This window comes from Dipodomys spectabilis, unplaced genomic scaffold, assembly GCF_019054845.1.
Source record: "Dipodomys spectabilis isolate Male_0828 unplaced genomic scaffold, ASM1905484v1 ptg000108l, whole genome shotgun sequence".
NCBI classification, from domain to species: Eukaryota; Metazoa; Chordata; class Mammalia; order Rodentia; family Heteromyidae; genus Dipodomys; species Dipodomys spectabilis.
In genome coordinates this window covers 18804367-18829129 of record NW_024870785.1, presented here as the reverse complement: position 1 = coordinate 18829129, position 24763 = coordinate 18804367, and the positions used below count along the sequence as shown (strand labels likewise).

Sequence of the window (24763 nt, the reverse complement as noted above, 5' to 3'; positions counted from 1 at the left end):
AGAGAGACAGAAAATGGGCGTTTGAACTCAGGGCCTTGTGCTTGCTAGATAGGCTCTCTACTGATCGAGCCACATCTCAAGCCCTGAACATGAGGTTTAAATAGATGAGGAAATCACACTTACAGTTTTTCTCTGCCTGGATTGGCAGCATGGGGAGACGCTATGTGTCTGGGGCTTTCCAGCTAGTGTGTGGAGAACAGTCAGCCCTGGCTGGAGAGGTGTATGGGTTTTGGGGAGAAGTATTTGATTACACAGGCGTGTTTTCGGGGGGAGGGGCAGGACACCAGAGCACACCAGAATTACCTGAGTGTCATCACAGAATGGTTTTCTGGCTCGATTTTCCCTGTCTGTTTGCTTATTGAGTGCAGAGGGGAGAGAGCACAGTTCCTGAAATGTACTTTCAAGGTATGTTGGGGGGGGAGGGAGGGAGGCAGAGAGACTCCCCGGAAACACCCTCCCCCCAATTGGAGGGGGATTTTTTTCAGAAAGCAGTGGGGACTAATAATAGCAATTCTTCATTCTGCCAAGAAATCCAAATTTAGCTTCAGAGCTGCTCAGATATATGGAGAAAGGGGGACTGAGGAATCGAGTAGAGGAATGTTACAAATGCACATTTCTGGAAGATAAAGTGAGCAGTTGGTCTGTTTTTGAAACTGCATTGTTGATTCAAGTTAAGGGTCCTAATTGGGAACACTAATTGAAAGCTGTAGACCGTGAGCAAGAGTTCTGTTACTTGAAGCCACTAAGATAGTTTTGGCTAGTAGCAGCAGCAGCCACAGGGGCCACAGCAATACAACATGCTTTCTGTAAGATAAGCTTTAAATTTCCTAGACATTTGTATAAATAGTGATGTAATTCTGTCCTTGAAGGACAGGCCAGGCTTATGAGAGCTTACTGTCCACGTTTATTTGAAAGCATGATTCCCTAGGCACATAGCACCTGCTATCAGCAATGCTATTAGCAAACCTCAGGCACGGACAGTCCATGTATTTTATTTATTTTTTTGCCAGTCATGGGGCCTGAACTCTGGGCCTGGGCGCTGTCCCTCAGCTCTTTAGCTCAAGGCTAGCGCGCTACCACTTGAGCCACAGCGCCACTTCTGGCTTTTTCTGCTTATGTAGTGCTGAGGAATCAAACCCAGGGCCTCAGGCATGCAAGGCAAGCGCCCTACCACTGAGCCACCTTCCCAGCCCCAGTCCATGTATTCTTGCTTCTTGTCATACATGTGTTTCTTGTGGGCAATCAACCCAAACTCAATTTTGCCTTCAGCCTGTGAGTCAGAGTGGTGACGTCATTTTCTTATAATCATGCTCAGCAAGGAAGACTCGTTTGGAATGCATAATAGTTCTCAGTGAAATGATGTATGCCTGGTATCTACCCAGGGCCCCTTTCTTAGATGAATAGGGAATTGACAGCTGTAATGAGCCTCTGGTCACCCTAGACTGGAGGTGGCCATCACCTCCCACCTTTCTTCCTATTTCTTCTTTGCTCAGGGTGATGGTAGTCTTAGATTAGGCAAGTTTATGTAAGGATTAGTCACCAGAGATATTCCTAGTCTCAGTAAAAGCAGCCTTTGAGCCCTGTGGGTATTCTGTGAGGCAGGGCCCGAGACATGAATGGTTTAAAAAAAAAAAAAAGGATGGGCTGGGAAGGTGGCTCAGTGGCAGAGCGCTTGCCTTGCATGCTCGAGGCCCTGGGTTCGATTCCTCAGCACCACATAAGCAAAAAGAAAAAAGCCGGAAGTGGCGCTGTGTGGCTCAAGTGGTAGAGCGCTAGCCTTGAGCTGAAGAGCTGAGGGACAGCGCCCAGGCCCAGAGTTCAGGCCCCACGACTGGACCCAAAAAAAGAATATAAAAATAGAATATAAAAAAAAAAAAAAGGAAATGAATATAAAATACTAGGACTGTAGCTTTTGGGCGATTTTTCTTTCTTGGTGCTGGTATTGGGGCTTGAACCCAGGGCTAGAACATACTCTGTTAGCTTGTTTGCTCTGGAGCTCTATCATTTGAGCCACAGCTCTACTTTCTAGTTTTTTGTTGGTCAGTTGGAAGTAAGAGTTGACTATCCAGGTTGGCTCCAAACCGTTTTCTGTTTTTTTTTTTTTTTTGTCGGTTGTGGGGCCTGAACTCTGGGCCTGGGCGCTGCCCCTCAGCTCTTCAGCTCAAGGGTAGCGCTCTACCACTTGAGCCACAGCGCCACTTCCGGCTTTTTCTGCTTATGTGGTGCTGAGGAATCAAACCCAGGGCCTCATGCACTGAGCCAACTTCCTAGCCCTCCAAAATGTTTTCTTTTAAACATTTTATTATTATCTTTAAAGTAGTTGTACAAAAAGTTCCAATTCTACAAAACAGTATATGAATACAAGGTGTCTGACAATACTGTCACCCATTGCTCCTGACCCATCCCTTTTCTCACTTTTTTTTTTAAAATTGAGATTTGGTGATTACATAAATTTTACATAGTTCACAGTATTGTGGAATAGTGATACTTAATTAAAGTCACAAACACATTTTAACCTTCAAGGCAAATTGTCATTATCATGGTCTATAAAGTTTATGAATTCTATGAGCTTTGACAATCCAATTATTTCTTTTTTCTTTTTTTTGGTCAGTTGTGGGGCTTGAACTCTGGGCTTGGGCGCTGTCCCTGTGCTCTTCAGCTCAAGGTGAGCACTCTACTTCTACCGCTTGAGCCACAGCATCACTGCTGGTTTTCGAGTGGTTTATTGGAGATAAGAGTCTCAAAGACTTTCTGCTCGGATTGGCTTTGAACCATGATCCTCAGATCTCAGCCTCTTGAGTAGCTAGGGTTACAGGCGTGAGCCATATCAGATGATGTTTATATTTCTTTCCTTTTGCTTAGTGTAGGCTGTTCCCTCTTTCCCTCTCATTCCTCCATTCCCATCGCTGTCATTGGGTTGCTTAGTTCTTCTATGTCCAGTGCAGCTGATGGGCCCCTTTGTTGTATGTTTTTCTGTTTCCCACTTATTCTGCATCCTCCTGGCTTCCCTCCGTTGCATGCATATATATATATATATACCATATATAATAAGGTCGAGAACATGGAGTCATTTAGCAATGATACAACAAAATGAGTGGCTGTCCTTTGTTTCTTGAGTCCTGTTTTCTTTGTCATATCTGATCCTTACATTTTGGCTTTAGCATCCACATATCAGGGAGTTCACGTGCCGCTTGTTTCTTTGTTCTTGGCTTATCTTGCTCAAAATAATTCGCTCTAGTTCCATCCATTTCTCTGCAAATGCCATTATTTTGTCCTTTCTAATGGTTGCATATAGGTACCACAATTTTGGGATCCACTCACTCATCAGTACTGGGGCATCTGGGTTGTTCTCGTATCTTGGCTATTGTTAACAGTGCTGCAATAAACATGGAGGTGCATGTGTCCTTGGCACTGGTGCCTCTTGTTCAGGGTAGATGCCTAGGAGTGGTATTGCGTGGGTCATAGGGGAGATCTATATTTAGCTTTCTGAGGCACCTCCAGACTGCTTTCCAAGTGGTTGTATAAGTAAGTGGACATTCCCACCAGCAATGCATTAGGGTTCCTCTTTCTCTGCATCCCCTCCAGCATTTGTCGTTGACTGAATTTAAGATGTGGGCTATTCTGACTGGGGTAAGGTGGTATCTCAGTGTTTTTATTTGCATTTCCTTTACAGTCAGGGATGGTGAACATTTCCTCATGTGTTTGCCATTTTTATCTCTTCTTCTGAGAAGTCTCTCTCTAGCTCCCTCCCTTGCCCATTTCATGGTGGGTTGGTTAGAGTTGTGAGAGTTAGTTTCTTGAGTTCCCTGTATATAATGGCTATTAGATCCTTGTCTGATATATTGCTGGTAAATATTTTTTCCCAATTAGTTGGCTTTCTTTCTAGTTTGTAAACCATGATTCTTAGATCTCAGCCTCCTTTGTTAGGATTACAGGTATGCGCCACCAGTGCCCGACCTGGTTTTGGGGTCTTTTCTTTTGAAACTGAGGGTACGTAAATACCAAGGCTATCTTGAATGGGCTGAGGAAATAAGATGTTGACTGAAGTGAAATAAGATCAAAGCGATGAGAGAATTTGATCTCAAACAGTAGGTTGAATTCTATTATGCTTTGAGCAAAGTGAATAGAGAAATAGAAACTGGTATTAACTAGAAGTGTTTTTTGTTTTTTTTTTTAAAATGGTACTGGGGTAGAAGCGAGGGCCTTAAGCATGCTGGCAGGCACTTTGTCCCTGAGCTACATTCCCCTCCATGGAAGTGGTATTTTATTGTTATCATTCTTTTTCAGGGGCTGTCCTGGGGCTTAAATTCAGAGCTTGGGTGCTGTCCCTGAGGTTTTTTGCTCAAGCCTAGTACTCTACTCCCTGAGCCAAGTTCTACTTCTAGCTTTTTGATGGTTACATAAGAGTCTCACCCTTTTCTGCCTGGTCTGGCTTTGAACCTCGATCCTCAGATCTCAGCCTCCTGAGTAGCTAGGATTATAGGCATGAGCCACCTGCACTCAGCTTTATTGTTATCTTTTAAGTACTTGTACAGAGGTTGGAAGTGATGCTTGAAGATATCAAGATATTTAAGCTTCTTTTCAATAGTAAGTACCCTAAAATAGGATTTATGAAAATTTCATTAGCATCAATCTTTATCAAGAATACATCTGCAGGGCTGGGAAGGTGGCTCAGTGGTAGAGCGCTTGCCTTGCATGCATGAGGCCCTGGGTTCGATTCCTCAGCACCACATAAGCAAAAAGAAAAAAGCCAGAAGTGGTGCTGTGGCTCAAGTGGTAGAGCGCTCGCTAGCCTTGAGCTGAAGAGCTGAGGGATAGCACCCAGGCCCAGAGTTCAGGCCCCACAACCGGACCCAAAAAAAAAAAAAAAAAAATACATCTGCAGTATACTCTGCCTATTGGTAGCCAATGGATTAAATTACAACCTGCTAAGGATATTTCACACAGCAATTTTTTTTTTTTGCCGGTTCTGGGGCCTGAACTCTGGGCCTGGGCACTGTCCCTCAGCTTTTCAACTCAAGGCTAGCACTCTACCACTTGAATCACAGCACCACTTCTGGCTTTTTCTGCTTATGTGGTGCTGAGGAATTGAACCCAGGGCCTCCTGCATGCAAGGCAAACATTCTACCACTGAGCTACCTGCTCAGCCCTCACACAGCAATTTTACAGGCACTTTATGTACTTATTTTAGCTGCACTGGGTTTCAAACCCAGGGTCTCATACACTAGGCAGGTGCTGTACCATTGAGCTTTTAAAACGAGGGCTGCAGTTGATAGGTTGATAGCCCTCCTATGTATCCTGAGGAATGTTTCCAATGGCTTGTCCTGTAACAGCTGAGGAAATAAAAGGTTAAGGCACCACTAACAGATGTGGCTTGATTCTCTTCTGAATTGCCTTGGCTGCTAGATACCTATACCCTTATTTCCAGCTTGGTCTATTTTTTCTTCTCTAAAGCAGGACCAGTCCAGCTGGCTCTTTGGGTTCAGTTTGATTTTTTTTAACCCTCCCTAATCAGCCTGATTTTTCAGCCTCTGAACTGAGCTGCTTAGGTCAATCCTTTTAGTAGGAATTTGAGCTATACCTGCCCCCACTGGAGTGACCCATATGTAAAGAAGGATTGGAAAGAGCTGAGCCCAGTCAGAAGAGAGACTAAACATGAAGCCTCACTTGGTTTGGAGCTTGTGACAGACTTGTGTTTAGAAGCCACCTTCTCTTGTGCTTAAATTCTTCCAGGAGTCAGTGCTCCTGAGGTTGAAGGCATAACTTGCGGTACCACCATTTGAACACTGAAGTTGATAGTAGAAGAAAAAGCTGTTGCTGGGCAATTTTGTGCCCTTTACTTTCTTTACTCAACCCCCTTGCCTTCACTTCGGAAAGGAAGTGAACTCAAGGCCTGAGCACTGCATCTAAGCTTTTTTTTTTTTTGGTCAGTTGTGGGACTTGAAAACTGTCCCTGAGCTCTTTTGCTCAAGGCTAGTGCTCTAGCACTTTGAGCCACAGCACTACTTCTGATTTTCTGGTGGTTAATTGACGATAAGAGTCTCATGCACTTTCCTGCTGAGGTTGGCTTTGAACTACAGTCCTCAGATCTCAGCCTCCTGAGTAGCTAGGAATACAGAGTGAGCCAGCAGTGCCCAGCCATTCAGGTGTTTTAAAAGAAGTAATTTGCTATTCTTTGCAAGTAACTAATAATGGATACTTTTTTTTTTTTGGTCGGTCATGGGGCCTGAACTCTGGGCCTGGGCGCTGTCTCTCAGCTCTTCAGCTCAAGGCTAGCGCTCTACCACTTGAGCCACAGCGCCACTTCCGGCTTTTTTCTTTTTGCTTATGTGGTGCTGAGGAATCGAACCCAGGGCCTCAGGCATGCAAGGCAAGCGCTCTACCACTGAACCACCTTCCCAGCCCTAATGGATATTTTCTAATAGACAGTGAAGATAATAATTGTTTATTGTCTATTGAGCTTGTCCTAAACCAGAGCTGGTTCTCTCAGGGAGCTGGAGCTGGGTCCGGAGTCACTGTTCCCACCCCGCCACGCACACGTGGTTTTGTAGACTATGGAGGAGCAGTGGAGCCTTGCAGGATTGTGTGAGATAGAGAGGCAAATGAGTTGTTACTATCGCATGGGCTGCTTGACTTTCTTTGAAGAGATCAGAAACCAGAAATACCACAAGTTTGTAGATTAGTGCTGGACACAGGCGAGGCCAGGGAATAACGTTAGGAAAGCAAGGGCTTGGGAGTTACAGGGTTGGCTCAGGTGGTAGAGTGTCAGCCAGATACGGAGTTTGAGTCCCACCAAGGGGATGCTGTATGTAAACCCAACAAACCCCTTGTGGATGAGGATCTCTTCAGGGGGTGGTCTGCACCACTTCTGTGCTCTCTAAGTGCAAATTAGATAAGAATCAACATGTTGGTTGGAAAGCGGCCCAACACCTTGCTCATGTGAAGACTTGAGCCCCATTGAAAGCGGCGGCTCACGGCAGAATTGCAAAGTTGCAAGGAGCTTGGTGCGCAGGCAGCGAACGTCCTTGAGGAGCTCTGCGGGCACGGGGGGAGCAGGCGGGCTTCTCCAGCGCCCAGCCTCCCTGCTCTCCCTGCCAGACGCCAGCCCAGGCCCAGCGTGGTCGCCGGCAGTGACCAGGGAGTTGAATGTGGGATATGTATGTGTGTATTGTGTATATTGTGTGTGTGTGAGCCTTTGCTCACTAATAAGGGGAAACTCAGTGTTTCATTTCCCCTTAATACTTTGGAAGGGGAAATTATAACAGCACATTATCTTCAGCCAAAAGTAACACCCCCAAAATGCTGGCCAGCCCAGGAGAGGAGCTGAGGGTGCAGGTATTCCAGAGGTTTCAAGAGTCCCCTAAGAGCTCCATTTCCCCCCGAGAAATAGCCAAGTCCGCTTTCAGCTCCTGGTTGTGGAATCCCTCGTGTGAACATCTGGGCTCGCGTGGGTGTGGACTCCATGTGGGCACACAAGCCTGTTAGGGGCTAAGGCCACCCCTGCGTGTCGTTCCACAGCCAGCAAGTGTGCGCTCAGTTGTGTTGCTTTTGTTGCCCAACATTGGCACGGCATGCGTGGTCAAGCCAAAGACAATGTGAAGATCGGCTCCCTCACACCATTTCAGGGGTGAAAAACCTTCTGTGTGCGGCACTTGATGATTACTGTGCTAAAAACACTTCCTGCTTGACTGGTTCAAGCTAGTGACATGGTACTACTATGTGTCACTCCGGGTACCTCAAGGCTGTTGTGTTGTACTGTGCTGGGTTCAGGGCATTTTTCCCTTCATCTTTGCTGGTCCTTGTTCTGGGGTCAGCCTAGGCAGCTACTAAATCAGAGTCAAAGAAGGCTTGGAGTCCATGTAGAGACCTTTTTGGGGCTGCCTGAAGGTCCTGCTGTGGCCAGCAAGGGCATAGTACCATGGGGTGACATGAAACAAGTAGGTGCTTCCATTCGCATAATCCAGCAGGTTACTGGTGTCCTAATCAGGATACAGCGAGTCTGCCTTCTCCCCGCCCCACCCGAGTGACCTCGCACACCATCACCTCCGTGCGCAAGCTCAGCTCCTAAGGGGATCAGCAAAGAAGGGCAGGAGAACATTTGATGGCAGACCAGAGACAAAACTGATACTGTACAAACGATAGTGTACCTCTGCTCTGGCACTGGGGTTTGAACTTGGCTTCACACTGTTAGGTTAGCGTTCTGTCACTTGAGCTATGCCTTGTCCATTATGCTTGGTTAATTTGGAGATGAGTCCAGCAAACTTTCCTGCCTAGGCTAGCCTTAAACCTCAGTCTTTCTGTTCTCAGCGTGTTTGCTTGTAAAGTACATCTCTGGCCAGATGGAGGCAGCCTTTTTATAATGATGGGTTCGTTCGGGAGAGCCGTAGCTTTCCCAGAAGCTCAAGTTGAGGGGAAGGGGGTCTGGCCTTGCAGCTGACTGAGGGCAAGCTGAGGCGGGGCGGGGTTAGGGTAGGATTCGGGTCTTTGATGCTCACTGCTTTCTCTTCTCTCTCTCTCTTGCACAGTAGTATTTTGCCTTTGAGTAACTGTCCCCAGCTCCAGTGCTGCAGGCACATTGTTCCGGGGCCTCTGTGGTGCTCCTGATGCCCCTCACCCACTGTCGAAGATCCCCGGTGGGCGAGGGGGCGGCAGGGATCCTTCTCTCTCAGCTCTAATATATAAGGTAAGGAGGGCCCTGCGGGGGGAGGGAGGCGTGGACAGACCTGCTCTGATACCAGCTGACCTGTTGGTTAACAGCAGCAATAACTTTTTAAGACCTCATACTTGCTAGGCTGGTGTTCTCTACCACTTGAGCCACACCTCTGACTCTTGATTTTGCTGGTTATTTTTGATAGGATCTCCAAGACTTTTTTGCACCTTGGTCCTTCTGCACTGGGCCTCCCAAGAAGCCAGGATTACAGGTGTAAACTATTGGATCCAGGCAGTAGTCACTTTTGTTGCTTTTTTTTTTTTTTTTTTGGTCCTTCATGGGGCTTGAACTCTGGGCCTGGGCACTGTCCCTACACTCTCCAGCTCAAGGCGAGTGCTCTACTGCTTGAGCCATAGCACCACTTCCGGTTTTCTAGTGGTTTATTGGAGATAAGAGTCTCATGGAGTTTCCTGCCCAGGCTGGCTTTGAACCTTAGTCCTCAGATCTCAGCCTCCTGAGTAGCTAGGATTACAGGTGTATGCCACTGGTGTGCCCGGCTGACTTTTGTTCATCTTAAAGGCTAGGTGAGTGGGGTGCTGGGAAGACTCAACATAGCCTTTTCAGATTCTTAGCACCAGTTGCTCCCTTTTAATCTGCTGGCTCAGCATAGAATAGCAGCGCAGCAAATCCTAGTCTTTTGAAATGGCCCAGGGGGGATAAGGACCCAGTATTCTACCTGGAAGTTGGCTGTGGTTGATTGGGGCACTTGCCAAACCCTCATAAATAGGCTTTTTTTTTTCTCTCTCCCTGAGACAGGACCCAGCTAAGTAGTCCAGGCTGGCCTTCAACTCCGAGATCCTCCTGCCTTGGCCTCCCAAGTGTTAGTGTGCATAGATCACTACTGCCTAATGGTTCATGTTTCCTTTGTAGAAAGGAAAGAATATGGTGTTGGAAATAACTTTTAGCTTTCAATGGGGGGGTAAGGGGGCTGGGTTTTGAATTTTAACACTGCTATTCATTCCTTTGGGAGCATTAGGTCAGTTGCTTCAAATTCAAGATGGAGATACTAATGCCCATCTCAAGTGCTTGTCATAGTAAATGCAATAATGCTTGGGATACTACTTTGGAAAATACTTGGCACCTAGTGGATATTTTGTAAATATTTTCCTTCTCATAATTCTGGCTTTTGCTAACATTAGTGGCTTTTAAGAATAGCTCGTTTGGTGGTTACCAGTGGTTCACATCTGTAAACATAGCTACTTGGGAGGCTGAGAGCAGGATTGAGGTTTGAGGCCATCTTGGGAAGAAAAGTCTGTGACACCCTACCTCAAAAATAACCCAGAAAAGCAGAAGGAGAGATGTGGCTCAAGTGATAGAGCACTAGCCTAGCAAGTGTGAGGCCCCAAGTTCAAACCGCAGTATCACTTTTCCATATAAAAAATAAAAGCAATGCTTCAGCACACAAATCTGTATTTCTAGCATGCCTTTTTTCTCCCCCAGTCCTGGGGCTTGAGCTTCTTTTGCTCAAGGCTAGCACTCTACCACTTGAGCCACAATGCCACTTCTGGCTTTTTCTATTTATGTGGTACTGAGGAATCAAACCCAGGGCTTCATGCATGCAAGGCAAGCACTCTACCACTGAGCCACCTTCCCAGCCCTCCAGCATGCCTCTTGATCCATGCTACCCTGAGAATGGCTCAAGGGGCTTGGGGTGTATGTTCCAATGTTGTCAAGAAAAACAAAACAAAAAAAACAAAGAAAAGGCCTTGGCTTGCCCAGGGATGCACATGGGCTAGGGAGTGGAATGTACAGTAGTGATCTGTCCTCTGTCCTGCTCTCCTCCCCAGGACGACAAGCTCACTGTGACCCAGGACCTCCCTGTGAACGATGGCAAACCTCACATCGTCCACTTCCAGTATGAGGTCACTGAGGTGAAGGTCTCTTCCTGGGATGCAGTCCTGTCTAGCCAGAGCCTGTTTGTAGAAATCCCGGATGGATTATTAGCTGATGGGAGCAAAGAAGGGTAAGGATTGAGTGCTGTGGTATACAGAGGGGCAAATAAGGAAGGCCTCCTGATACACGGGGAGGGCATATTATATTAGGGGAAGAGACTGCACGAGAATTTGCATCTTCTCACCTAGCTCTAAACTTGCTAAGCAGATACCATTCTGTAACAGGTTATATCTAGCCAGTTAAACAGGCCAACTCTAGTTTATAATTAGAGCAGATAGTTATCATGTTAACTAGATGCCTACCAGTTATTATTATTTTTTTTTTTTTTTGGTCGGTTGTGGGGCCTGAACTCTGGGCCTGGGCACTGTCCCTCAGCTCTCCAGCTCAAGGCGAGCGCTCTACCACTTGAGCCACAGCGCCACATCCGGCGTTTTTCTTTTTGCTTATGTGGTGCTGAGGAATCGAACCCAGGGCCTTAGGCATGCAAGGCAAGCGCTCTACCACTGAGCCACCTTCCCAGCCCCATCTACCAGTTAATTGTTCCTTGGTTCAAGATTCCCAATCAGCATCCAGTCCCCTCAGCCATTTCACTGTGGTTCGATGCAAAGGGTTAGCAAAAGCGCACATAACAATAGGATTTCACTGGATTGGGCTCTGGATAGCCCTTGTGTTATTTAAGCAATCTGGAGGACAGAGTTGAGGAAGAGTTCTTCAGTTCAATCTTGAGGACAGAGTGGCATACTCTGTTGAGAAAACCCTGTAAGATTCATTCTAGATCCCAAATTTTAGTCCTGGGACGTGCTTTTACTTTCAGAGGAAGAACTCCTGTTGTTGGGAGAGATAATTCAGTAACATTTTCCTTGGGGCTGGTGGCCTACTTTTTTTCCAAAGTCCTCAGGACTTTTGGGGTCCTGAGCTGCTTATTCCTGGAGATTGTGAATTGTACTGGCTCAGAAATACCTTTTTTGGGGCGGGGAAGAGAGGGTGAGAAGGGAGGTCTTGGGGGTAGTGGTGTGTGACAGTCCCTTTCTTTGCTTTTTGCAGATTGTTAGCACTGCTAGAGTTTGCTGAAGAGAAGATGAAAGTGAACTACGTCTTCATCTGCTTCAGGAAGGGCCGGGAAGACAGAGGTTAGGAGTGAAGGCGTGGGCAAGAAGATGGGGCCCCTCAGTGAGGGAGGGGTTCATGGCCTCCTGGGAAATCATGGTGGAGGGGATGCGCCTGAGGGCCTCAGTGCTGATTTCATCTGTTAACGTTTTTTCCCTCACTTTGAGTCCACCCTTGTGTTTCTCATCTGAATCCTTCTGTCTGTGCTCTTCTGTTTTGCAGCTCCACTCCTGAAGACCTTCAGCTTCTTGGGCTTTGAGATTGTGCGTCCAGGCCATCCCTGTGTCCCCTCTCGGCCAGATGTGATGTTCATGGTTTACTCCCTGGACCAGAACTTGTCCGATGAGGACTGATGGTCATAGAGGATGCTTTGCCCAAGAGCCACAGTGGGGGGCGAGGGGGAGTTAGGCGGCCATGGGACAGAGGAGAGGGGTTCTCGCTGTCTAGGCAAGGACGCAGAAGGGCTCAGGCTGAGGGTTGCCTCTTGTGTTCTTGGAGTTGACTCGTTGACATTGTTTTCCATAAAGAACAGTATAAACATATTATTCACATGTAATCACCAATAGTAAATGAAGATGTTTATGAACTGGCATTAGAAGCTTTTTAAATTGCGCTGTGTGACGTGCTCTATCTAGCCTAGGGGAGGACATTGCCGAGAGGGGGAGGGATCGTCTGCGTCCAGGGCCGAGGCCTGGAGGGCTGGTGGGCAGTTCCGGCAGGCCCAGGCTTCCCTGTTGTTGGACTTTCATTTTGGATTTTTAAGACTTCATATTTTCTTCCTTTGCTTCCTGTTACCCAGGGGCTCCTGGGCAGTATCCTCGGGTTAGTTTTTTGACACTCTACCTGGGCTTCTCTGTGTGCATTTGTGTCTGGCCTGTTGTATGCAGGTCTGACCCCTTCCTTCTTTACAGCTTAGTGTTATTCTAGCATTTGGTTAAGCTGGCTTAATCTGTTTAATGTTACCAGTGCATTTGAAATGGGGCACTGAAGTTCACTCCCACTACCAGGGCTTTTTTTTTTTTTTTTTTTTTGGGGGGGGGGGGGGGGGAGAGGGTGCCTGAGCCTTACAGAAAGCCAAATTCCACTTCCCAGATGACCACGAAGGGTTCTTGCTCCTGAGGCCCAGGCCCTGAGGGCTCTTTCCTAAAGTTATCAAGAGTAAGGCGGGAGAAACCACGAGGGAATCTATTCTTAGAGGCCAGATGCCTCTAGCTGACAGAGCGTAGTGCTCACTGCCTCCCCAAACAGGTCTGAGCAGTGCCTGGGACCCTCTTTGCAGGGCCTTAGAGGTAGGTTTTGGGGGCGGAAGTGGCCTTGCCTTTTTGTGTTTTCACTGAACAACTGATGTAAGGGGAGAAGAAAAGGGGAAGAGATGGAGATTGGGTGAAGGGAGTGGGGTGTCAGGCAAGTGTGTTATGTTATTGTGTCAATAAACTGATTTAAAGTTGTGGTTGGTCTATTCTTTATTGTTGTACCAGGACCAACTTCCTACCGCTATCAGAGCCTAACTTAATCTGGCTGTGATCATGTATATCAGGAAGAGGCTGTCGGGTACAGGACAGAGAAATTGGCCAGGGTCTCTGGGGCCATGTTCTATTTTGAGGCGTGGGTTACTGGGAGTCTGGGATAGTATGGGATCCCCCTAAGGAACAGACGTATATTCACCAGCGTCCTCTAAAAAGGCTGTTGTGGCTTTTGCTTGGAGTAGCCTGCTATGTAATTTCTGAGACCTTTGAAGTGTAGTACACATTTTTCCTATATTACTTTCCTCCTTTGGCAGCTCAGCTTCTGGACCCTTGTTATCACCAGCCTGAAAAATCATCTCAGTGGCACTGTAGGGAGACAGAATCCCTTTCTTTTTCTTTACTGTCTCTTATAATTTCCCCTTTGCTTTTGCCTTTTGCTGGAGTGAAGGCATGTTCTATCTCCTAGAGACTTACAATTGTTGACTCTTCAGTTTCTCTGTAGGACTGTGGCCCGTTTTCGTGGAGCCTGGGCTCTACCTGGTAATCACTCAAAGTCGCTCAACACCCCTACTCCTCCAGTCTAGGGCTGGACATTCAGTTGAATTAGGATGGCTTATCTGGAGGCAGCTCAAAGAGTGGTAGGTCAGGATTAAGATGTAAAACCCAATGAATCTACAAGTATACAGGAATTTTTTAAAAAAAGGTCAGTTTAGTCCTTTACTTTCCTCCAAAGCTGGCAAACTGGACAGGAAACTGGACTGGAGAGTCTGCTGCCATCTGTTGGTGAGTCCTGTTCAACACAGCCAGAGTTAAAAGGGCTGAACTAGAAAACCCAGGTACCTAAGATTTTCCTTTCACAAAATAACTGGTTATTGAAGAGTTTTTTTTTTTTTGGGGGGGGGGGGGAGGGGAGGGGAGAGAAAATACCCAAGGGCTGCACCTCAGTTAAAAAATACTTCTAGGAGTGGTAGGTATTGGGGAGATATGTGAAAGGCAAACTAAGTCTAAATTTAAGAACAGGGACATTAAAAACTTTATTTAATAAATACAACAAATAATTTAAAAATATACTTCAATTCCAAAGCCGATTAAGAAAAAGAGACAGAAGAAGGAAAAGACAGGAGGAAGAAGGTGGAGAAGGAAAGAGGAGGGACAGTGGTTTGGCTGGGCTCTTGATGCACAAACCCTTAGCCCTTGTTAGGATGGGGTTCCCAGATAGGCGTGGTCCCTGGTCTGTAGGTGGTAGGGAAGGGGGATCTGGAGTCTGCGGGGAGGGGTAGTTTCCCACTCGATCCTAAATAACACACCCTAACTCCCAGGCAGTTCTATGCCTGCTGCATAGTTTCACAGGTGGTGTTCCCAGCCAGGGCTTTTGGGAGACAGGTCCAGGAGCACCCAGGTTCCAAAGCCAGGCTGCTGAATGGGATCTGAGGGTAAAGAGGGGAGGCCAGGGCATAGGATGAAGCTTCTGGACTAAGCCAAGCCAGAAGACAGTTGTCTGGGCACGACCATTATGCTATTAGCCAAGAAAGGTGAAGCCGAGGATGCATATGGAGCAGGACCAGGAAGACTGGGAAATCGGAGGGATGTTGAACAGGTCGGGAGGGGGGAGGAGACAGCTCAGCAGCACACTCCAGTAGAAATAACCAGCAGCCCTCACAGATTTGTGATTGTCTCTTAAAAAGATTTATTTTCTCTTCTTGCCTGAGTGTACAAAGGCAAAAAGAGTACAGTTTGTATATATATTTATATATATATTTATATATATATATAAAAAAAACAAGGAACTTGGTAATGTACACTTTACAGAAGGGAAGAATCAGGAAGACTGAAATTAAATCCAACAGAGCAACGCCAATGGAACAAAAGCTATGAACAGCAACATTACCCCTCCAGCCCGGGCCTCCAGCTTGCCCCAACCTGCTCCCAGTGGGAGGGCTGAGCACCAAGGCAAGCGGGTGGGCTGGGGCAGGAGGGGCTGGGGACAGGGCCTGGGGGGGCCCCCGTGGCAGGGGATCACTGGCAAGCTTCCTGGGATGCCCTGGTATAAATGACAAAGGCCCAAGATTATGGGGCCAGCTAGCTGCCCAGTTGAATCATGGGTGCATCAGAGTAGACGCTAGGATGGTGAGAGGGTATATGGGTAGTACGTGACATAGGAGGGCCTTAAAGCCTGCGTACAATTCTCTAGTCCTGCATACTTAAGTCCCAGTCTCTAAGCTAAGTCCTTCCACCCCCTAGCTGGAGAGGAGATCCAAGAAATCCATTCCCTTTTCTAGGGTGCCCTCTTTACCCTTCCACACATGATGCTTTTGACCTTGAGATGTGTGGAGAATATGGGAAAGGAGGAGACTTCACACATGTGCGCACACGTGGATAAGGCAGGGGGGAGGGATAAAGGGAGCCGGCACCCCAAACATGAGGAAGAAGCAGAGGCGAATCCTAAAGAGTAGCTCTTTACGGAAGAGGCCCTCATTTCTTGTAGTTTCTCCCCCATGGGGGCCCCAGAAATTTGCTGTGAGGGCCCGGGCCATGGCTCAGGGAGAGACTTGGTTTGGCGCCTTAAGCCCTTAGCAGCAACTTTTTCCAGCTTTTGCTTGTCAAGTGGAATGGTGGGGATCCCTTAGTCTAGGTTATGGGGGCCACAGGACACCTCTGAAATTGTGTGTCTCCTGTGTGAGAGGCTGGAGGCGGACAGCAAACTTCTCGGCACTTGTTGGGGATCTCCACAGCTCCTGCTGCTTCATTACCATTTCAGGGAGGGATGAGGGGGGCTGGGGAGAGGGGCCTAAGGCAGGGCCATTCTACCATTGTTGCTACCTGTTCTGGGCAGTTCCTACTCTTTGAGGGAGAGTTGGGTATAAAGATCAATGAGCCAAATGTCTTTTAAAGTAAAAAAAAAAAAAAATGAAAAACATCTATTCCCTTCTGCAGAACTCAAGGCTGTCCTGCAAATACAGAAGTTCCTCCTCTCTGTTACAGAATGAAGTGGAAATGGCAGGAACGCGGGGCCGTGCCTTCCCAATGACAAAAAGTACAACAGTTTCTTTACAATATGTACAGAGCACGCTGCAGGCCAGCGCCACAGACACAAAACACGCAACAGTTATTTCAAAAACACAGCAATGGAGATGGGCACTTGGCTCCACTCGGAGGGGCCTGGAGGGCATAACTGGGCTGGGAGGCAGTCACCCTTGAGTAAGGTGGGTGAATGTGTCCACACCAGCTCCTTCCATGGGTGACTACCCAAACCACTGCCCAATGACCATTTCATCTGCTGGCTGGCAAGAGGCAGAATGAATGATGGGGAAGGAGACTGAAAAGAATGGGATCTGGGGGAGGGCTCAGAGCCAAACCTGAACAAAAACAAGAACGTGGAAATGTAGAGGGAAGGTCCGTGGGCTGGAAGGGCTCCTCTTGAACAAATGATCCTAAGCTGATGAGTGTGGAGGGCTCCCGCAGGGCCTGGAGACCACCCTCTGCTGGGCACTGTGCTTACTCCCCACCTCCCCGGTTTCCAAAAGAGGAGCCACTCTTTCTGCTCTTGAATGCTCACTTTTGGCACTCGGATCACACACACCTTTCTTAGCCTAGTGTTTGTCCATCTTTCTCTTTTTGCAATTCAGAAAATCAAAGAAAGCTGGGAGGGAAAAACAAAGGGATGACAAAAAAGTAAAGAGCTAAAGCTTTTTCCTTCAGGAGGAGTGACTTCAAGAAAGCCACCAAATCATTCATCACTTTCCCAGTGAACACAGCTTTCTAACTCAGACCCAGAGGGGCTGCATTTCTAAGGAGAACAAAGGAATGTTTCCTGCCTCAAAAGCGTAGGCCCACGAGTCTACTCTAGGCTCCAGCAATAAGTAATGCTCGATGTGTTATCCAAGGTTCTGAGGAACAACAACCTCTCGTGACCAACAGCCCCTAAAACAAATACGTGTGTTACAAAAACACACAATTGGCACACATGGAGGTTGTGATTGAAGTACATAAGAGCATGTACTTCTAGATAGAAGGACTGGGCCGTGTGTTTCTGGCCCCAAATGAGGAGGATGCTCAGATGGCTGAATGGACCGGAGATCTCCAAGAAGGACAGGGAGCTCCCGGAGCCTGCCTGTGTGCCTTGCCCTGGGGTGACCTGGCAGGCTCCAAGGTGCCCCATTCACCAGGGAATGCCTTTTCTGCCTGAGTCTTAAGAGCCAAGCACTGGGAAAGAAGAGGTGAGATCGGTGTGGGGACACCCCTAGGAAAGGCACCGAGGGGTCAGGAGGGAGGGGGGAAGGGCCAGGAGTCGGGAGGACAGAAGCAGCAGGACTTGGCAGGGAAGCAGGTTCAGTTTTACACACTCCATTTGTGTCTCTGCTCCAGCTTTGTTGCAGCACCCTGGGGAGCCCTGTGCTGGGGCTGGAACCCCTGATCTGGGCCCGAAAGGAAGCGCAAGGCCGCGGTGGGGCAAACGCCTTGGTCTTCCTTTCCAGACTAGGTGCTGAGCTCAATGTGCTCATATTAGAGGGCGAAGTCTCCATGGCTGAAGACCTTGTCTTCACAATGAGAGAAAATGGCCCCCAATTTCTTTCCTGAGATTCGAATTCCTCCAACACGCTGCCAGTTCCCAGGGCCCGAGCCACTGGGGAGACGCAGAATCTGGTGATGGTGCTAATGACAGAGGGATATGGCCGCTGTGCTGTCTTCAGGCTTTACCCAGTGCTTGGGGGGGGGGGGGGGGGGTGGGATGGGGAGAGGAGGTGAGGAGTGGGGTGGGGGGAGGAGGGTGTCCCTCCTGGAGTTGGGGTGGGGTGGTGGTGCCCTGACAGCAGACCAGGGGCTTGGAGAACAGAGCAGTGACTTCTCTGGGATGAGGCCATATTCCCCTAGTTGCTCCCCAAACCTTCATCTCCACAGAGGCCACAACAGTCATGATTGTGGCTGAGAGAATAAATATTTTTTGCCAAGTACCAGGGAGTCCAGGGGTCTGGTGGAGGCAAGATAGCCAAGGGTCTGCCTTCAGTCATGGTAGAATCGGCAAACGGGATGATCAACACCATTTAACTGATGTCTCAATGGCACCTCCAGCACCTCCTTGGGTGAGCCAGTCTGGCCTGTGATGCTGACTTTAATCCGGGCACTTGGTTGTCTGCAAGGGAAACAGGGGTCAGGTGACCAGGTACTCTGCCTGGTAGTTTAACAACCACAAGATGGCGCCATAAGGAAATGAACTCTGGGGGAGGTCAGCACTGGTCACCCTGCACACAGCTTCACTGAAGACTTCTGCGTGAGAGGCTTGGTCAGTGTTTCACACTTTCCAGTTCCTGCACTCAGATCCCTTACTGGGCGCCACACAAATGTATTTTATGATCCGGGTAGAGGCTATTCCTGTTCATTTGGTGCCACAAAATTAACAAAAGTTACTTACCATTCTCACCTCCTGGGAGGTGGGTAGAGTGAGGGAGTTGAGCCTTGCTGGCTGGCAACAATGGCTGTAGAAGAAAGCCCTAGAACAGGAAGATATGCTAGTGAGGCACTCAGCAAGCATTCCCTTCACACCTCCACTCAGCACCCTGCTAGGTAAGGGGAGGAGGGTCCCCCTTTAATTCTTAGCTCCATTGAGTTTGAGGTGCTGACAGGGGGAAAAAAAATCTGCTACTTGGCTAGATATAGCGCAGCGGCCAGACAATACAGCTGTCTGTCTGCCTGTCTGCCTGTCTGCCCGCTTCCTTCCCTCCCTCCCTCCCTCCCCTCCCTCCCTTCCTAGTACTAGGGCTTATACTCAGGACCTTTAGTTTTGTTCAAGGCTGGCAGTCTGCCACTTGAGCCACACCTCCACGTCTAGCTTTTTGGCAATCAATAGAGATAAGAGTCTCTTGGATTTATCTGCCCGGGCTGGCTTTGAAACCATGATCCTCACATCTCAAGCCCCTGAGTAGCTGGGATTACAGGTATGAGCCACTGGCACCTGGCTTACAGCTCTGTTTTGCAGCTGCTTGTTTCCCCTTGGCAGAAGGAGCACCCAATTCTTATTCAAAGCCAAAATTCTGGAAGAGTTTGAGAGGTCCCAACTACCAGGGAGGGAAATGGCTGTCCTGTGCTTTAAGGATGCTGCAGGAGGCTAGGTCTCTGGATGGACTAGAGACTGGGACTGAAACTCAGTATCTGACACTTTCACTCGTTGGCTGGTGCTCTACCACCTGAGTCATACCTCCAAACCCAACAAAAGATCTAGTGGGACCGGACCTTGCAATGGGTACTGCTGTGGAAACAGCAAACCAGGTGCCAGGGACAAGACCCACCTGCTGCATAGGGTAGGTTGTATTGTGCTGGGAGCAGCGAGTAGCCCAAGTGGTGGTGGTGGTGGTGTGTGGACATCAGGCGCTGGGAAGGGGAGGTGCGGGGCCGGTCAACGCTCCGATCGCCCCCTCCGGATCCTCCAATGCTGCTGCAGCTGCCACTACCCCCAACCACCCCACAGCTTCCCCGATCTCGCTCCTGAGACGTTTTATCACTTATCTGCAAAGGAAAGGAGACACACAAAAGCACTGTAGTGAGACACATGCATATGAGCGGCTTGTGCAGGGCCCTGTATTAGGATGCCCTAGAAATGCAAAATACCCCGAAACAGAGGAGGTACCCAATCGGCCAAGTGCACTGGAGTCAGATCCTGGGGGTCTGGCCTTCTTGGTGTTGGGGCGACAGCCAGTTGCTGCAGGTCCCTTACCGTCGGGGACTTGCTCTTGTAGTGGCTGGCGTGCTGCTGCAAGATGTCCAGGGCTTTGGACTCGGAGCTGGATTTACAACCAACACTGGGGCTGGCTCGAGCCTTGTCCACATCTTCACCACCTGAGACCTTGCTGCCATATGGGGAGAAAGAGTAGCTGGAAGGCAAGTAGGAACCTAAGGGAGGAGACATCAGTCAGTTTCAGATAGGAGCGGGGTAGAAGGAACTGCGTTAATGAGCTTTAGGCAGGCACTGGCTCTGCAGGCTCAGGCTAAGGTAATTCCCATCGTGGCCTCTTTGGTATGAGATGGCCAGCTTGCTCTTTAACAAGCTCTACAGCAAAATCAGTGAAGGGATAGAAGGGCCACAGTTTCCCGGAAGAGACTTCCCCACATCTGTTCTGGGTCTTTTAAGTCTCAGATTCACTGGGAAAGGTGATATGATAAAGTGGAAAGATGGTAGGATTTAAAGTCAGATGGGCAGGGTCGGGGCTCCAGAGAGCGCTCACCACTAAAGCCTAAGGCCCTGGGATAAAAAGGAGAGCTGGGCACTGGTGGCTCAGGTATTTAATCCACCTAACTCAGGAACCTAAAATCTGGAGGATTGATCCAGTCTGAGCAGAGTCATTTGCCAAGGCTGAGGGCATGGTTCAAGTGGTAGAATACCAGCCTAGCAAGCATGAGACCCTGAATTCAAATCCTACCACCACCACCACCAATAATAGTAATAATAATAATGAAGAAGGAGAAAGAAAGAAAGGAAGAAAGGAAGAAAAGAAAGAAAGGAAGAAGTGTCAGATGGCCTTGGGCTCAACCATGCCTGTGAGACCTACTAACTGGGTAACCTTGAGAAAATTAATAACCTTTTTGAGTTTCCGTTTACTGACAAATGAAGATACCAATACTTGAATAACTAAAAGATGATGTGAAGCCAGGCCTAGTACTGTATTCTTGTAATCCTAATACTTGGGAGACTGAGGCAAGAGTATTGTGAGCTCAGGGCCATCCTAGGTTACACAACCAGACCCTGTCTCAAAAAAGGGGAGGAAAAAAAAGTACACAAATTGCCCAAAATGGACCAGAGCTCCTTGCTCCCAAGGCCTTGAACTCAAGGCCTCATAGTCTCATTCAGCTTCTTTGCTCACAGTTGGCACTCTTTAATATTTGAGCCATGCCACCATTTAGTTTTCTGCTGGTTAACTGTAAATAGGACTCGACAATTTGGCTGCGCAGGCTGGCTCCAAATTGTGATTCTCAGCCTCTTGAGAAGCTAGGATCATAGGTGTGAGCAACTGGCAACTGGTGATGATTTCCTCTATCGTTTGAAATACTTGTCCTATTTATGTTGTAGAGGGTTGGGAGTCTAAGGAGGAAGTTAGTGCCAAGTTGATCAGAATGTAAACTTATGATTACTTGAGGCTGGGGATGGGTTGGGAGTCTAAGGAGGAAGTTAGTGCCAAGTTGATCAGAATGTAAACTTATGATTACTTGAGGCTGGGGATGGGGGTGAGAGAAGTTGGATAAGGTTAGGTAGAACTAATGAGTTCTAGTGTTCCACAGAAACCTTGTATATATTTGAACAGATTTAGAAGTACAGGAACCCAAAGGCTTCAAACATAAATGAAGGGCTGGGAAGGTAGCTCAGTGGTAGAGCGCTTGCTTTGCATGCATGAGGCCCTGGGTTTGATTCCTCAGCACCACACAAGCAGAAAAAGCCGGAAGTGGCACTGTGGCTCAAGTGGTAGAGCACTAGCATTGAGCTGAAGAGCTGAGGGACAGCGCCCAGGCCCAGAGTTCAGGCCCTATGACCGACCAAAAAAAAAAAAAAAAGAAGAAAAAGAGGGAAATGTTTTTTATACTGATTTCTGTGCATGCCTACATGCTATGTACGTGTTAAAATACCACAGAAACATGTATGATTAGTACATGTGAATAAAAATAAAATAAGCAGAAGTGCACTTCTGCTCCAGAAGAGTACCACATGGCCCTTTAGAACACAGAAATCAGCTAGCAGAGTTGAAGAACATTTTGTTCTACTGAGCTAAAACATATTTAAATCCCCTTTTATGTCTCCACTAGAACTCACTGACAGCAGCATAAAGAGTTCATCTTCCTCTAGCTGGACCTACCCAGACATTCTCCAAATTCAACTTCAAACTGTTCTTTCCATCCTTGACTGTCTTCAGACCTCATAAGCTAAGCATGATCTTACAGCTAAATACACACACTGTTCTTGTTTGTTTTATTTGTTCCATGTGTCTCTTCTGCTCTAATTAAGTTGTAAGATCCTTAATTCTTCCTTCCCTACTTCTTTTATATTCCTTATACTACAAAATTTAGAGTATAATTCTAACAAATGAAATATAAAATCAAGAGATGGGCATGGTAGGAAGGGAAGGTTGTTTTTCTTTTGTTTTTGTCTTTTTAAAGATCCAAGACCAGGATTCAAACTCAGTACTTGACGCTTTGGCTACCACTTTACCAACACAGCCATGCCTCCAACTTGGGAGTTTTTTTGCTTTGTTTTGTTTAATCTTTCGTTATCAGGGAAAATCAATAGTGAGTGGAGGCAACTGGAGCGGGGAGGAGAGGAAGTCCCTCAGAATGTAATTAGGGGTCATTCAAAAGGCTATGGGGGGCTGGGAAGGTGGCTTAGTGGTGAAGAGTGCTTGCTTAGCTTGCATGAAGCCCTGGGTTCAATTCCTCAGTACCACATACACAGGAACTCTGGATTCGAAATCCATGCTTCATCTCCCTTCCCAGTGAAAGAAGCCACATGGCGTGAGGTGCTGTACCTGGGTAGTTCTGCATCATCACAGCGGGCATGCCTCGGTAGCTGGGATGGCTGGGGTCGTAGGACTGGCTGTAGGAGTAGCCGTGCATGTAGGGGATGTAGGACTGGTGCTGGGTGAGCGGGGAGGACACAGGCACATGGACACTTGGCCGGGGCTCCTTGCTCCCGAGGCGGGACTCCTCAGATGTGGGCAGCTTGCAGTCACTACTTGTGCTTTCTTTCCCATCCTCCTTGGGGACAGAGTCCTTACTCCGACTTCTTTCCTCCTTCAATTTGCGGTCCCGCTCCTCTTTCCACCGCTCATCTTCTGACTTGATGTCTGAGTACTTGGCAGGATAAACATATGTCCACATCCGGGGCTCTGCCTCCTACAACAATCAGAATGAATGCTGAGTATTGTACAAAAGAGACGGAAACACTGGGACCTTGGACTTGAGAAACAAGGACAATTACTAGACACCTGTAGTAGAGTAGGATCTTGGCTCCGACTGATCTTTGTTTACAATCTACTTCTGCTCTCTTTTGCTCAAAAAGCATGCTTCCCCCACCCCTGCACCCAAGCAAAAAAGATGCAAAGAGAAAAAAAGAAAAATAGCCACGTGTCAGTGGCTCACGCTTGTAATCCTAGCTATTCAAGAGGCTGAGATGTGAGGAACGTGATTCAAAGCCAGCCTGGGCAGGAAAGTCTATGAGGCTCTTATCTCTAATTAATCACCAGAAAACTGGAAGTGGAGCTGTGGATCAAAGTGGTAGAATGCTAGCTTGGAGCACAAAAGCTCAGGGTCCATAGTAGACAAAAAAATAAAATAAAATAAAATGAAAAATCAATCATGGATGTTCTCTGGGTGAGAACAAGCATTCTGGGGCAACGCCTGCTGGACTTGGAGAATTGCCTCCTTCCAGTTGCTTCTTCAGAGCAAGCTGACGGGGTGGAGCGTGATCACTGCTGCCCAGGTCATAGGCGGGCTTTGACTGTGGCATCAAATGAGAAGGGAGGACAAAGTCCCAGGAGCAGAACAAGATGTTCTATAGGTTCTAACAATACCTATAAAATCCTTTTCAAAGGGACTCAGTAACTGAATAGTGTACTTTGACCCACAAAGAACTGAGCAATCACCACTAATTCATTGCGTAGGACCCAAATGAGAATGGAATGGACTTGGAATCAAGATACTGGAGTTCTGGCTGGATCTGCTAGTGAAGTCTCAACAAATCGTAGACAAATTAAGGTAACTTATCTGGGCATCTTTTTTTTGTGTGCTGGTACTAGGACTTGAACTCAGGGCCTGGGCACTCTGAGCTTTTTTTGTGTGTGTTCTATCACCTGAGCCATACCTCCATGTTGGGCATTTTGGTGGTTAACTGAAAATCTCATGGACTTTCTTGCCCAGGTCTGTTTCAAACCTCAGTCCTCAGATCTCATCCTCTTAATTAGCTAGGATTACAGGTGTAAGCTACTAGTGCCTGGCTCATTTGAGCCTTTTTCGTCTGTAACTTAAAAAAAAAAAATTTGGTGCCAGTGCTGGGGCTTGAACCAGGGCCGGGGTGTCCTGAGTTTGATGGGTTTTTTTCTTCCCCTACTCAAAACTAGCACTCTACCACTCAAGCCACAGTTCCAATTCTAACTTTTTGGTAGTCAGCTGGAGATACATGTCATGGATTTTCCTGGCTTGGCTGGCTTCCAATTGTGATCTTTAGATTGCAACCTCCTGAGTAGCTAGGATTAAGGTGTGAGCCACCAGCACCTGGCTAGAAAAATAGCTTTTACGAAGTAAAATTGTTTTTTTTCCTCCTTTGTTCCCCCCCCCCCCCCCCCCGCACCACCCCACCCCGTACTGAAGTTTAAACTCAGGGTCTTGTGTTTGCTCATTTGGCTGGTGCTCTACCACTTCAGCTACATCTCCAGCCCAGCTTTTCACTGGTTATTTTGGAGATGTAGTCTCATGGACTTTTCTGCATTAGCTGGCTTTGAATGGTGTTCCTTTGCATCTCAAACTTTTAAGGAGCTAGAAATTACAGGTATGAGCCACCCATGCCTAGCTAAAACTCCTTTTTTGGGGGGTCAGTTGTGAGGCTTGAACTCTG

The 24763-nt window shown here is 47.7% G+C and overlaps 2 protein-coding genes across 3 annotated transcripts in view; one reads left to right on the top strand and one right to left on the bottom strand.

Moving 5' to 3' along the window:
- Nucleotides 1-7299: 7299 nt before the first annotated feature.
- On the top strand, nucleotides 7300-13159 carry Oaz2 (ornithine decarboxylase antizyme 2). Its single transcript, XM_042687609.1, is given in 7 exon segments — nucleotides 7300-7447; nucleotides 7519-7627; nucleotides 8526-8601; nucleotides 8603-8683; nucleotides 10498-10673; nucleotides 11648-11733; nucleotides 11933-13159. Coding segments are annotated over 7 exon segments (807 nt in total). The 3' UTR covers nucleotides 12064-13159.
- A 4787-nt stretch (nucleotides 13160-17946) lies between these two features.
- The window catches only part of Znf609 (zinc finger protein 609), a 155390-nt gene continuing 148573 nt past the window's right edge, over nucleotides 17947-24763 (bottom strand). For both annotated transcript variants that reach the window (XM_042687746.1, XM_042687747.1), the window contains 5 exons: nucleotides 22680-23046; nucleotides 19886-20061; nucleotides 19461-19677; nucleotides 18587-18665; nucleotides 17947-18307 (listed from right to left, as the gene is read on the bottom strand). In XM_042687746.1, coding sequence (XP_042543680.1) covers nucleotides 18592-18665; nucleotides 19461-19677; nucleotides 19886-20061; nucleotides 22680-23046 — 834 coding nt within the window. In that variant the 3' untranslated portion in view covers nucleotides 17947-18307; nucleotides 18587-18591. The remainder of the gene's footprint in view (nucleotides 18308-18586; nucleotides 18666-19460; nucleotides 19678-19885; nucleotides 20062-22679; nucleotides 23047-24763) is intronic.